At 31.4% G+C, this 15,836-nt stretch overlaps 1 protein-coding gene across 1 annotated transcript in view; it reads left to right on the top strand.

Annotated features, from left to right (window-relative positions):
- LOC129220301 (nucleolar protein 8-like) overlaps positions 1-15,836 on the top strand; it is a 45,314-nt gene that overhangs the window by 5,719 nt on the left and 23,759 nt on the right. The window contains exons 2-6 of the mRNA XM_054854699.1: positions 2,617-2,736; positions 2,877-2,961; positions 12,019-12,115; positions 13,602-13,691; positions 15,587-15,759. Of these exons, the coding sequence (XP_054710674.1) occupies positions 2,617-2,736; positions 2,877-2,961; positions 12,019-12,115; positions 13,602-13,691; positions 15,587-15,759 (565 nt within the window). The remainder of the gene's footprint in view (positions 1-2,616; positions 2,737-2,876; positions 2,962-12,018; positions 12,116-13,601; positions 13,692-15,586; positions 15,760-15,836) is intronic.

The raw sequence follows: 15,836 nt of genomic DNA, 5'->3' as shown, positions 1-15,836 counted from the left end.
GCTGAAATTAATTGTGAAAGTTTCAAAGTGGAAAGGGACTTCCAAAAATTGTCACATACATGATAGATACAATTTAATTATCTTGCACCTAATTAATTCATGCAATGTGTATGAAAAAATTTGTATATAAATGTAGTAGGATACTCTTATCAAATAAAAAAAAATCATGAAAATATTTAGTTTCAATCCATTTAAAAAAATTATTTTGTTGATTTTTTTTTTAAATGTCACATACATGATCATGGAACGACCCATGTGATAAAATTGGTTCCCTCCCCCCAATGAATTTTATCTGATGACGCCAATGGTCTACTCTATTGCCATCTGGCGATGAATTTTCCCCATTCCTTTATCATTTATTCTCTTCCTATCATGATCTATACAAGAACATTTTTGATGTCAATTAATTTCTACTATGATTTTAAAATGACTGATATTGTTTAAAACTTACTTAATTTAGTATTCATTTCCATTTACAACTTTGAATAACTAAACATATTAAATTTATTTCTATCAGGGTTGGGTTTTTTGCCGGCAAAAAGGTATTTTTTCCGGAACAGTGGAAAGAACCATGGCAAAAATGGAAAAAACCGGCAAAAATGGAAAAAACGGCAAAAAACTAATTGCAAATAAAGTAGCATTATATTGTTAATCTTGAAATAGTGACAATATAATATAAATAATGCACTTTAATATTTCAGTTATGTCTCTCCATGTTACTTCTAATTTATAAGGTGAAAAATAAATTAAAAACAAATGTTGGGATTGGAAAACTTAAGATTTTAAATGTTTGCTAAAACAATTTTTTCAGAATGAGCCAACTTTTATTTCTTTTATTTTATAGTTGCATCTTGATTAAGTATACTTTATACAGATATTTAGTATTCTGTAAAAAAACAAGCTAATTACATTTTCATTGTAAGTTCATTATTTGTCTTAGATGTTTCTAACTGAAATTTTATGTTAATGTTTAAAAGTAAAAATGCTCCATAAGTTTAAAAGTAAGTTAAACCTTAAAATTTTTCTAAACTATGAAAATAATTGAATTAAAATTTTATCAAAATCTTTTCATGCTTTTACTTTTATATAAAAAGGAAAAAAAACTGTCCGTAAGTTGTGAAAACAAAATCTATTTTTGCCACTTGGGCAAAAACTGGCAAAAACCTATTTTTGCCAGGCGGTAAAAACCGTGGTTTTTTCCACCCCGGCAAAAACTTGCCAACCCTGATTTCTATTAAGGCTGCAAAATTGCACCGCAAATTTAGCAATGTTTTTTACACTTCGTTCTATATAAAGAAAACCTAAAAAAATAAATGAATCTAATTTAAAGAGGAATTTGGATTCTTAAAAGGTAAGGAAAAAATAAGTATACTGCTGAACATACATTTAATATGAGAATCCAAAAGAGCAAATTCAGAAAATAGAAAGGTAAACTGAAGGAAAGAGCACTGTTACTTGAATTATATTTTGTAGAAAATTTATCAATTAAACATCAAAATGAAGTGATACAGCTTATTGAAAACATTTTAAGATGCTACATGCTACAGTTATAATTTACACTGCCATTTCATATGAGAGAAAATGCAGTATTGATAATTTGTAAATTAAAGCATTTTAAATATAATTGTATATCATGTGAGTTGTTTAAAATTCACTTATTATGTTAGATACGGGTGAATGTATATTCAACCATTTTCCTTGTTTTTTTTTTTTTTAAATTTCTGTATTTGCAATGTGTATGTTTCAATTAAATAAGTAGATCATGATTAATATTACCTCATTGTCATAAACTTTTATTAAATGTTTTTTTTTTCTTGTTCCTTTGTTGTTGAAATGTTTTATTATCGGTCAACATAAATTAATTGGTATAAAAAGTTATTTAAATGAAATGAACCAGGTCTTTATGGAAAAATATAAAGGAAAATGAGCAGTGACCATAGTAAGAAGCCATCTTAAGTTCTTTTCTAATAAACTTGTATGTGAAGTTATATTTTATTTTTCTAGTTTTATGATGTTTGATTGTGATTTTAAATTTTCAATGGTGCTGTCTACACAGTAACTCCCCTCTTATGAGTCTCTCTGTCTTACGTACACTAGGCGCTACAATAATATATTATGTTGAAATACTTTATGATTGAAAGAAAGTTTTAGCGGTATTTTTTAAATTCATTTAAAACTATTTTTAAGTAAATACTTGAAATAATATTTTCTTTTATTTCATACGAAATTCATTAATGAATTTTACCCCCTACTTGGCGCCCTATTCCTGTCAGCTTTGGTGGTTTTGATTGACACCCGATTAATTTTAAAATAAAAATTTGTTCACTTTACGACTATGTTCTTGAGCATACCCCACCCCCACCCCCCAAAAAAAGGCTATTCTCTGTCCTTCTTTGACCTTTACCAGTGTATATTTTTGGTTATTTCCAACCTTTTCTGTTTTATTTGATTGATTTTGATGAAATAAGTAGCATTATAACAAAACAAAACATTTTTCTTTCCTTGAAATACGTTCCTTACAAGCTTATGCTCCAAACGGGTGAATCATATGCATTGCTTTATAATTCTTTCCTTTCCAATGAAATGACAAAATTTATTATGAATTTTTATTTTTAGGATCAAAACACAAGTCATGTTGATAAAAAAGTAAAACTATTTGATTCTGACAGTGAAGATGAGAAGTATGAAACTGACTTTAACATTAAGCCTCAGTTTGAAGGGAAACATGGTCGTAATGTATGATTTACACTATTATTTTTATTCTCCTTTTTGTAAACATGCATTTTGAAAATATAATTCTTGACTTTGGTTTCAAAATACATTTTTTTCCATATAGTTTTTCACCAATTTAATAATTTATTCAAAATGTTTTTCAGTTGCTGGAGATGAGTTCTGATTTTTCTGACAGGTTTAAATTGGATGAAAGATTCAAAGACGAAGAAGAAACAGTTGAAGATACTGGTATTAAAACATTTTCATAGACTCTTCTTGAATATGTGCTGTTCTGTACCACTTTTTAGGATTTTTCTTTTATAGCGTGGCTCTGGTTAGTTGAACTATAACTTTGAAAATGTTTACCTCTTTTTGGCGAGTTTAGTGAAAAAGAAATGTGTTATTGGCATGGATTTGAGTTGGAATATTTTTGAAAAACTACTACCAAAGTAACCTACCTCAACTCAGCTCCAATCACCCTTCCTTATTACCGGAATCAGAGATACACGTTGGTAAAGCCGGAGTTTAACTTATCGGAGCTGCCCCACTGTAGCTAGGTTGGTTTCACTCCTGTACTTTTCCAAACATTCTTTTTCAACAGACCTTTTTTTTTCTCTGAAAATAGGCTTCTCTAATATAAGAAATTCTATTTTTTTTCCTTCCCCTCTGAACATGGGGCAAGGGAGAGACTTTATGAAATGAGATGTCAAATGATGAATAAATCAAATTTCTTTTAAAGTCCAGTTCCATATAAGCAGCAGACAGCCTCTTAATACTGTTTAACTTAAATAGCTTTATGGTTTTGAGCCAAATCCACTTTTTTTGTAATTCTACGGAAAAAGACATTTTGTCCTGCACATGACTAATCTATACATTATATAATTCATTTCAAAAGATGTAGTACACAATTTTTTTCTTTTTGAGAATTCACGTCTGAAACTGCATTCTTCTGCAAGAAAATTTTTTTCTTACCTTTTGTTGCCTCAAAGCTACAGTAGGATGTCTTACTGTTATTCCCGGGATTAGATATCTTACTGTTGCTCTGTGGAAATGATTTGTTTGATCGTATTATTTTTGAAACAACAGGGTGGCGACAGATCAGGGAAATCAGGGAGATCAGGGAAAAGTCAGGGAACTTTATTAATCAGGGAAAAGTCAGGGAAATATCAGGGAATTTTGAAAAAATAACAAAAAATCAGGGAAAATTGATTTTATGAAGGAAAAAAATTTTTTTTGCTTTACAAAATTAAGTATTTTAATTCCCTACGCATTTTCCGCCAATTATCTGCTCAAAAAAAAGTAAAATTAATGAGGTGCCGCATATTTGTGCATTTTTTTCCCTCAACGTCAAAGTATTGAATCTTACTTATTCCCCACAGGATGAACTTCCTAAGATTGTTTCTGTGTCTGTTAGGTTGTTTATTTTACCTAGCTTAAAATTTCCTTTTACGCTTTCAATGCTACGTAAAATAAACAACCATACAGGCAAAGAGGAAGCCTTCATTAATGCCTTAGCTCCTTTGCCTTTATTCCATTGTCTCGAAGTAATTAGCATACTGTAATCAGAATTTCAAGAAGAAATCTTTGGTTTTTGAATTAATACTATAAAAGCTTAAAAATTATTACTTCTTCCTGTTTTTAATTTGATTGATAAAATTGAACTTTCAATAAAAAAAACTTTGTTTTTTGCCGTTATATTATTTGCTATCACCGCAGATTATAAAGGTTTTCTTTTCTTCGGACTTAAGTGATTCTTTTATTTTATAACCAAGTTGTATTCTTCTTTTATATATTTTGAAATTAACTAATTGCTTTTTTATTTCTTTTTTCCCCCTTGCATTTCAAAGTTGTTTGTTACAAAAGCGATGTAAGATTTTTTTTTTTCATTACATACTGAAATCATTTGAAATAGAGTTAACTAAGTAACTTAAGTAAATATCTTTATTTTTTTATTGTTAAAATGCTGTATTCATTCATTAAAATCTATGTTCTTGATTAGTAAAAAGCTCCATATGAATGGATGTCAAATGGTTTCACCTGTTTTGCATAAATATGTCAATTAGTTATGTAAGAATAACTACATTACTTCTATTATTTCACTATTGCTTGTTATTCTTGCAACAATTATTATACTGTTTGAAAATTTAGTTCAAAATAATTTCAATTACTTTTTAGTTCTATCATAAATACACATATGTTTTTAAGAGTGATTTTAATAGTTTCTTAAAATTCTTATGCAGTGGTTTCTGGAAGTAAAGTTTTTTTTTTTAATTCTCTATAATCTTTCCATTGTAGAAAAATTTAATATTCTATTTTGTAGGGGGTTTTTTCCCCCAAAAAAATGACTTGATATGTTTTTTTTAACCATCTTATTAAAAAAGTAGCATTTTTTAAAAATATACCTTTAGTTCAACAACTTTACACAACTTAAAACGTTTAAAGTACTGCATTTTATACAAACATACAATGGATTTCAAGTAGAGCAAAGAAAGAAAACCATTATCATTGGTAACGTAAATCAGGGAAATTTGGTGAACTTAATCAGGGAAATCAGGGAAAAGTCAGGGAACTTTTTTTCACAGTTCCTGTCGCCACCCTGAACAAGTTAAAGAGCTGTTTCTTGCAAAAATCTGATTTTCTTTTGAATGTCCTACTACTTGTTTATTTTTGAAACTAATGCTAAGTCTAGCCGGGGACCCTTGCTCTCGACGGTAAATTTTAAGTGGCAAATTCACCCCATATCTGTGCTTTTTCTGTTAAAACTCAATATGAAAATTTGACTGTAGATGGGTAATGGCGGCAGTTTCTAGTTGCACCAGCTCGGAAAAAATGAAGATCCGGCACCGCCGTCATAATTGGATGGCTTTATCCACACAAGGGTGCCCATATAGGGGGGCACGGGGGCTCAAGCCCCCCTTTTGAAATGAGAAATTCCTTGCTTTTAGTGCTTTTTTCTTTGTAAAAATGATTAAAAAATCTCTTTTCCAGCCATTAATGAGTAAGTTATTAAAAATATCAAATTTTATTATGTCTAATCTGTACTGAAATTGGTTTCCATAGGTAAAATGTTCTGCTAAACCATGAGGAAAATTTTTGAGCCCCCCCCCCCCTCCTCAAAATTTTGCATATGGAGGACCTTGAAACCACATGTAAACATATAAAAATTTACACCAAATTAAAATAATCTGATGGTGGAATCACCCTTTTATCAAATTTTCTCGTCTGTCTTTGATACTCAATGCTGTTGGGGGCGAAGGGGGATTGGTATCCCTCGCAATAGAAATTTGGGTTTCATAACTTTCTTCTATTTGCTCTTTCTGTTGCAAATCTCATTTGGTTATGAACCTTTTTTGAAATCATTTTGCATCTGAACATCATGCTTGTGAGTGATTCGTTTTTTAAATGCCTAATTAATGCAGGGGTAGAAGTGATCGACTTGTCACATATAGGACATTTTCCACAAAAAATATAGGACAAATATAGGACACATTATACGAATAATTTTGCTATGAAAAAAGAAATAATACTTATCATATATTATTTAGTTATTCTTATCAATGATTTTGTTTAAAAAAAAGACTCAAACAAAATTAAAACTTACATCTGAAATGACTTTCCAGTATATGAAAGAATATTTTTTGAAAAAACAGTGTACTTTAAAGACTAAATAACTAAACAAAATTGGAACAAAGATAATTTTATTATTTCTTCCTCCCTCATGACCCAAGTACTAATTCCACTATTCTTTGATTTTATATTTAAACTGAACCCTTTACCACTGTAATAAGAACAAACAGAGCTTGAGAAGGATCCTTCTGACGTTTTTCAGAGTTTTGTTTATGTTTGAATGTTTTAGCATGCTGCCTCAATTGCGAAAATCTAGTATTGCTTATAGGCACTGAACTGTTGCAAAAATGGCAAAAAGCAGTAAAATCATATTTTCCTTTAGTGCACCATGCACCAAAATTTGTACCATTAATGTCCTCTTGGTCCAACCACTCCACACGAAATTTTGTTAAGCAATGCAATTTCGCCATTATAATTCCACTTATTACAACAAACTACTTTTTAACATCAAAAGGAACTAACATTCCACGATCCCAAAATTTACAAAAGGAAAAGATTGCAAAAAGAATATTAGAACATTCCGTTCAGAAAATGCACTGAACACAAAAATATACCAACAAAAACGAAAACCATGATATAAAACAAAACAAACAGCTGTTGCCCCCCCCCCCCCCCCAACGCAAAATTCTAAAATCACTTCAGACTTAGTTCTCGAAACTTCACACTATAGTGACGTCACATTGCTGTAGCCAATGAGCGAAAGCAATGCAAGCTCTTGCAAGATTTAGTCAGTTTCGTTCTTTAATTTGAGATTCGTTTGGGCACGTACTTTAAGCGAAAAATCCGATGTCAGAAAGTTTATTTACTGTTCTTTTTAAAAGATATATAGGGTAAAAAACTAGAATATAGGAAATATAGGACATTTTCGAAAAATATAGGAAATATAGGACGGTTTTGATGCTTTTTTTGAAAATATAGGAAATATAGGATATATAGGACTACTTCGACCCCTGTTAATGAATAAAAAACTAAATGAGAGTAAATATTATCAAATTAATGTAACCATTTTCTTGAGATGAGTGTTATTTTTGTGATTGCAGTTTTTAGTATTTAATCGAGTACACACACACACACACACAAGAAAATACTACCAGGTAATTGTTTTTCTTTTCAAATTTGTCGAGCTGTAAAAAAACTTTATATATGAGCCATTTCTTTTGAAAGTTGGGCATGTCCATTTTTGAAAACAAAATTGAGCTTAATGGTAATTACAGATCAAACCTATGATCCTTCATCTGCAGCTTTCCAACAAATGGGGTGATTATGTGCCACTTTTTGAATTTTTTGTGTCATTTCTTCTCATACTCTTCACTAATCAAGTTGATTATTTAATTCATTGTAAGCACACGTTTTAGCTTTCTTTTCACATACTAAAAACAATTCTAAGTTTTCATGGAGGGAAGTTTTCTTTTTTTGGCACTTTTTCATCCCGCATAGGAGGGTGACTAAGTACCATCCATGTTTTCTCTCCTTAAATCCATCAAAAACTTCTCAATCTTCACAATTAATTTCCTCTTCATTTTTGCTGTTTAAGTCAATTTTTTATGGGTGTACCTTCAAATTTTAAAATAAAGATATTGCGTATGAAAAACTGCCCTTTAGTAAAGAAACTAATTTTAAAGAGTAGGCGTATATCTCTCCAGTCAATCAGGAGTTAGAATCATCTGAAATTGATCAACATTTGGTACAGCTCCAGGAGGGGCAATCTTCTTCTGGATTTGTTTCTTTTTGTGCTATAAAACATCAGAGGTGTTAGGCCATTTCCAGAACTATCCACTTTTATCCGGGCATTTCACCCATGGTAGTTCACCACTGGTAGCTCTTGTGTTCAAATATCCAGGATGGCACTAAGCCACCCTGTATGGAATTTTTTCACCCTGTTTGACGGCACCACTTTGAGGTTCATTTTTACTTCCTTTTACAAAGTAAAGGAAGTATTGTATTCACGAAAAAAATTTTACCCAAAAATCGGCCTTAATTTCTATTTTGCTCATCCATGAATGAATATTTAGTTTTTTTTCCCAACCCAACCACAGGTGGATATATGCCTAAGAACATATAGACACCCAAAATATCCATTTTGGTGATCCCGAGTTAGTTACAACAAGTTTTCTCGTGATGTATGTATGTGCCAATGTATTTCTCATAACACCAAAAGGGTATGTCCTAGAAAGTTGAAATTTGGTATGTAGACTCCTAGTAGGGTCTAGTTGCATTCGGATGTTCCAAAGGGTGTTTTTTTACACCTTTTTTTTTGGGGGGGGGGGGGAATCATTGTTAATTTCAATGCAAGCTCAAGTGGTATTATAATTTGGCAAACACTTGGAGATATATCGCCAAACTTTTGGTCGCCAAGGTTTTTTGCCAACTTGGCGACAAATTTGGCGTTTTTTCTCTTTTTTGAAATCTGGTTTCATTTTGGCCACTATTGGCAATATTTAGAGTTGTAACCATTGAACCACATTATAATGTTAATCTGTATAAAATTTTTTTTTTTTTTTGCTTCAGTTCAAAACAAACTTGGGGTAAAAATCTTAAAAGTGTTTCTTTGCTTACTCCAAGGCACTATTATCGTTAAATTGGCGTAAAAGGAAGTCATGTGATGCACACATCAGCTCGTTTAAAAAAGTTTCATACCATAAAATCCATAGGGATTATAAAATGTTAACTGGAGAGTACAGTAGAGCTCCAACTATCTGAATAAGTGGAACCAAACCTTATTTGGATAATCAGAAATTAGGATAGTTGGATTTTTTCCGGAAGAAAAAGTGCATCTCAATTAATTACTATGTGTATTTTAAAAATAAGAGAAAAAAATTAACAAAAAAGAGCTTTTAATTAACAATAAGCAATTAAATTTTAAGCTAAGTCTTTTGGAGTGTTTTTAATGTCCTGAGCTAGGTCTTAGATTCCTCTAGTCACAGTAATCCTGGAATAGCTAACTTTTGAAAATGAGTGTGTTGGGGGGGGGGGGGCAGGAATTTTAACTGTGGATCCCATGCACTACTTTACCTACTCACCTTGATTTTCAGCAATTTACTTAGAAATATTACTAACTTAAACACTTAATATATGCAAGATTTTTATTCAACATTTTTGGTCAAGTCAACTAATTTTTCCTTCAAGTTATGCACCTTATTGAGTCGGAATTGTCCTTGGAGTTGTAATGACACTTTAAACAATATTCTTAAATAAGGGAAATATACTCAAATCAAAAAAAGCATGCATGTTTATTTTATACATTTATAAAACACATATAGTTAAGTCCAATTTTCTTCGAATATATATAAATTTTAATTTCTGAGAGTGATTCGGATAGTCGGAGTTTGGATAGTTAGAGTTCTACCAGTGGCGAATCTAGCCAATCATTTTGGGCGGGGCCATCCAAAGTTTTTGGACTAACTCCCCAGAAATTTTTTTTAAATGAAGTTTTAAAAACTCAGTTATACACTATCTTTGAAGACGTAAGGTGAGAGAAATGGTTTTAGGAATCTCCCCTTGAAAATGTTTCAAAGTTGAAATTTATGAATAATTTTTTTTTTTAATTAGGGTTTAAAAACTCATTTTAGGTTACTTTTGATGACGTAAGAAGAAAAGTTGGAGTTTGGGTGCTGACCAAAAATGATTTTTTTAACTGAAGTTTTGACACCAAAATATTCTGCCGTTATATGTTGAGAAATTAGAAGATGGGGTGGGTGCTCTTCTACTATCAAGCCAAAAAATGCAATTTTAGGCAATGTTTGCTGACATTAACCCCTTCCCTCTCGCTCCCATGAGAATGACAGGCTGGGGTTTCAACCTCCATTTCTCCCGCCCGTGATATTGCCATACTGGGGTGTGCATTATTAACATGATGAAACGATTAAAACCAATTAATTTTTTCTCTTCCTGGAAATATTTTGTCATTGAAGCTCTAAAAATCCATTTTTAAGCTAATTTTGGACGTATTAGAGAAGGAAATGGAACTTCGTGAGCACTTCCTCCCAAAACTTCATTTTAAGCTATCATCACGATATTAGTCGGAGGGGGGAAGTCCAATCAGAAATCGGTTGCAATTGAAGCCCCCAAAAAAGCCATTTAGGCCGATTTTAGAAAAATTAAGGGATAAGGGTGAATAAGCTAATCTCCGTTGAAAAATTTTCCGAATTGAGGTCCTAAAACGCAAAATTCAGTTATCTTTTGTGGCATTAGTGGAGGAGCATGGGAAAATGGAACTCTCCCCTAGAAAAGCTTCGAAAATTAAATCCATAAAAATGCAAATTTTGGCTCTCTTTGACCTCGCAAACAATTTAGAGATAGTCTAAGTATGTTAGCATCAAGAAATGATGTTAGTGATGGAGCAAAATTTTGGAAATAACAGTTCTGTGTAAAGGAGAGGGATATAATCTCTCTATAACGAATAAATACCCTTGTGCTGAAAATTAAAATAATCAGTAATCCAGCGTTTTGAAGCACAAAAAATTGCAAATTATTGTTTCGGTGTTACAAGGAACACCTCTTTCAATGCAGAGAAGTGTGAGCTTCTTAATGAAAAGTCATCTAAGATGACTTTTCATTCAGAAGCTCACACTTTATTCTTAATGTCGGATTGAGTCCAAGGTTGGACCGCAAAAGATTGAGAGCCCCCCCCCCCCCTCCCCCCGAAAATAAATAAATAAATCAGAATGTCAATAGTTGGTAAGTTTTAGCTTTTTATAAATGAAACTGATTATTGAAAATCCCTCCTTTAATATCTCTTCCAATAATAGAAAAAGACCCACTTTCAAAATAAAAAGGCTCATATGTTGTTGTTTTTTTATCATTAAAAACAAAACATTCCGTTGTCTTGAATTCTAAAAATTTTTAATTCTAAATCATGACTAGCATTTATACTGTTTCTTTTAACCAAGATTTCTGATGTCTAAGGTACTACCAGTTCCAATCAGTTGAATATTCGAGGTTTTAGTGTACTTTGTGCAGGACTACACCAATCTTCACTAATAATAAAGCTGAAAGTCTCTCTGTCTGACAGGATCTTTGTCCGGATCTCTGTCTGTTTGTTAGGATCTCTGTGACGCGCATAGCACCTTGACCGTTCAGCCGATTTTCATGAAATTTGGCACAAAGTTAGTTTTGTAGCAGGGGGGTGTGCACCTCGAAGCGATTTTTCGAAAATTCGATGTGGTTCTTTTTCTATTCCAATTTTAAGAACAAAAATATCATAAGATGGACAAGTAAATTACGAAATTATCATAACGTGGAACCGTAACATGGGCACAAGCCAAAGCCTTGCGTTTACCACTAGTTTTAAATAATTTTCCTACTTACAAATTGTTAAGCAGTTTTGTATTTGGGCGCTAAGATTTTTTGTTTTTAAAGGTGCTTTTTAAGTGCTTAGTTTTGATTTCAAAACTTAGGGTTTCAGTCCTGAACATGCTCAATTGTTTTGAAAAAATGAACATTGGTAAAAATTTTTGTGTTTTGTCAAATTAACTATTTTGTTCATGTAGTGCTTCTCTTACACTGCAAAGTTGCTCTGTGTACTCTGGCACTCATATGCCATTTTTGTTGAAAATCTTATTACAACAACATTGTATTTTCCAAGGTTCACTGTTTATTCAAATGTAATCGATTCAATGCATGTAAGCAATGATTATTGTTATGCATTTGAGTGTGCTGTATATTTTATTTTGTTTTTAGATAAAAATGAAGAACGAACAAACAATCTCAAAATTTTAGAATCAGTTTTAGGACATCAAGTCAATCATAGTGTTTCTGCAGAAAAGTTCATTTCCAAGTTAGTGTATTTTTATTATATGCCTGTGCCTATTTATATTTTCCTCATTGTTAGTCAAAGATGTAAATATTTTTTATAAATTACTGTAACATTTTAAATGAAATTAATGATTTTTAATGGATTAAGTTTTCATAGACATGCCAACTGCTTGAGATTGTCGGGAGTAGTTTTGGGAAAACAAGAGCTGAGGTGAGGTAGTGATGCGCTAGGAAGATTTTCCAGAATGGAAATTGTTTACTGTTTGTTTCTAGAAAATTTTTCATGTCAAAAAGTCTATTTCATTGCAAATGTTTTGTGTGACATAATAAAACTTTTCATGCTTTTGTGCAGTGAACAATTTGGGTGTTTATAAAATTAAGTTTGACCTAGTTTTGCTCAAAGTTTTGTGTATTACTTCGTTTCCATCTACTGGCAAGTCATTTCTCAGTTTAAACAATAACAGAACACTCAAAGAAGATGAATAACTTATTGCTGAGTATCTGATGTTCTAAAATATTTTTAGCTACTAGTGTGAAGATATACTCAGATTTTTCATGACAGAAACAGTACAACATTGTTACAGAATGTCTTCAGAAAATTTTTGTGGTTGAGGGGAAAAAAAAGGCAAGGAAGAACAAAATAAAATTGCCAAGAGAACCCCTCCGCCCCTCCCCCCCCCCTTTCCAATGTTGTCTGCAAACAGTCTGCTGATGTACATAAGGGACATAAAGTGGGGTTGCCAATCAAAGAAGCGGAATTTTCTGCAGATTGCCTGGAAATATCTTCCTTTAATCCCTTCTCTCTGGCTCCCGTGAAAATGAAGGGCTGGGGTTTCGACCTCCATTTCTCCCGCCCGTGATATTGCTGTGCTGGGGTGTGCAATATTAACGTGACGAAACGATTAAAACCAATTCATTTCTTTTGCCTGGAAAACATTTTATTTCTCTTTTTACACATTAGATGATTTAGTGACATAAGGGGAGAAGATTTAGAGGCTCCCTTTTTAAAAAGCTTGAAGAACTTTTAAAGTCTTTTTTTTTTTTTTTTTTTTTGAAGGACTTTAAATGGTTGTCTTTAATGAATTAAAAAGGGGAAAGGTTGCTCTTCTCATTAAAAAAAAAAAAAAAATGCTGAAACTGATGTGTATTGTAGATTAAGACCATCTTTGAAACTCAGAAGAAGGTATTCAGGTGTCCTCTTCCGAAAGTTTTTCAAAGCGGAAATAGTAAAAATGCAATTTGAGGCTGTAGATGGATGACAATATAATACAAACACCTGGGAAATAAGAGAAAGGCTTTTATTAATAGGGTTTTGCACCAACCTTTGACTTAATTATAGATTGTATGTGATGCAGGATGGAGTCATAGAGATTATTAACATCATTTAATAGAATATGAAGTCATTCTTCCTGTTGCGAGGGAAAACTTATTTTTCAACTTAACATCGTATTAAGTGAGTTTAGGTACTGAAATAATTTTGTTGTAACTTCTTTTCTTTTATTATGCAGGAAAAAACAAATAAGATTTGATCCTGATGATGTAAATGCTTCCAATTGTCTGAAAATTTCTACTGACAATGTCTTGAAAAAGAAACCAAGGTAAACTTATAATTTTGTTCCTATACAAGTTTCTTGTGAAGTGTTAGTAATTACCTTTGTTGAACCTTATCAATATATATATTATTTTGTTATTATCTGATATTGGTGCTGTTGTTTCCCAAACATCTTGCAAATTATAAAGTTTATAAAGAAAATTTTTGAAATGTTGAGTTCTTATCCTAACTGTTTTGTGGTTAATGATAAAAATTGTTAAATGTGTTGCATTGATGAAAAGGCTGTGTTATAACCTTAAAGACAGATGTGAGATAACAAAATCTTATTTTTACTCATTTATTTATATTCATTTTAAAATATGTTTTTAATTAATAGCATAAACTGAAACTGTTGTTGTACAGGGCATAAATTATACCAATCAATTAAAAAGTTAACACCACTTTTTTATTCTTATTTTTAATAATTATACTTGATCTGTAGCAATTGGATTTATATCAGGGTTTATACGGGTCATGGAAATCCTGGAAAGTCATCTTTTTCAGACCTGGAAAAGTCTTGGAAAATTAATATTTTTATTAAAAGTCGAGGAAATTTATTTAAAGTCATGGGAAAATATCTTGGGCAGTAATAAAGTAACAGTAGCAAAAAGAGCATTAAAACTCTTGAGTGATTTAACAGTAACGCATGTAAAAACTATTTATACTCAAAAATAGAACAATCCCAAGAACAAATCTAAGTTAAGGAATCCTATTGCATCCGTTTACGTAAGAGCTGCTCACCTTTTTTTGTAATGTGATTTTGCTTCTAGGACTTGACTAATTTTGAATCCATTATTATTTTCAGCACTTTTTGCATGTTATATTCTGTAGTAGTGGACTTGCATGTTCTTGATTTTGCCTCGCCCACTCAAAAAGTGGAATTCAATTGCATCCGAGTTTATTTCCACAATTTGTTTAAAAAAAAAAAAACATTAAATTTATCAGAGTTCATCTTAATTTGTCTAAGGCTTTAGAAAATGAAGACTTTAGCCTGGCGATAGAACATAGATCTTGGGGAATTCTAATAGTCAAACAGTGGTGCCAGCTCGCAAAACTGATCCATGTGGCCAGCTGAAATATCTGGTTTCGAAAAATGAATTTACTGACAAACATGGCTTTACTTCAATGAACGAAAATACTGTCAAGTTTCATGGATGATTAGAAGCACTGTTGACACCAAAGAGCAATATTTTTATGAAGTAAATTTACAATTGGAAACTTAGTAATGATTCATTTAATCTATGTCCCATTCATTACTACTCTGCCCTATTTGTTAAATGTTTATTAAACCTTTAAACATTGGTTTATTGCTTCACAATTATTTTTACTGTATTTAAATTTATATGATAAAAACAAATAAAAATAGTTGATTAGTGTCTGCAGTGTGCTCTGATATTTTTTCAGTCACATGTAAATGCTTCAATGAAGTAGTGTCATTCAGGTAAAATTTTTGCTTATGCCCATTCCCAAAAATTGGCAAGTTTGACATTAAATGGTATTATTCCCTTCGTGTAACAAGGTCATTAAAACTTTTATGAAGTCATGAAAAAGTCTTGGAAAAGTCATGGAACTTTTTTGTCCAAATTGAGCATGAACCCTGTTATATGTTTTCAGTGGATATATTCATAAAAGTTAAAATTTTGAATAAACTATTAGGCTAAAGGACTTTATTCTATTTCATTTTAAAATGTTTAATTAATTGCACAAATGTACAATTCATTTATAATCAGTAAATGTACAGTTCATTTTAAAATGTATAATTATTGCAATAAACCTTTCATTTTATTGCATGTCTATTTATACCGATATATTTAATGCTAGCGTGAATTCATTTTCTTTTCTTTTACGGGGGGGGGGGGGGATCTACAATTTATGAGAATTAATCAAACTGTTTTTTTGTAGCAAAAAGAAGGAAAAAGTCCCTGATGTTGTTGAAGAAGAAATTCCAATTTCAGAAGAGCGTTACATTGAAGTCAGCTCAGATTTAAAAGACATTTTGTCTTCTTCTGCAGGAACTTTTAGTTTAACAAAAAAGTTCAACCTACAAAAAGACTTGGAAGTAACTGAAAACTCTGGTATGTGTTCTTTAACAAATTCCTTTTAAAGAAATTACAATTTTAAAGCATGGGGAAGGTTCTATAAAGTTTTATGT

This window comes from Uloborus diversus, chromosome 4 (genome assembly GCF_026930045.1).
Source record: "Uloborus diversus isolate 005 chromosome 4, Udiv.v.3.1, whole genome shotgun sequence".
NCBI classification, from domain to species: Eukaryota; Metazoa; Arthropoda; class Arachnida; order Araneae; family Uloboridae; genus Uloborus; species Uloborus diversus.
This window is presented reverse-complemented; position numbering and strand designations above follow the sequence as displayed.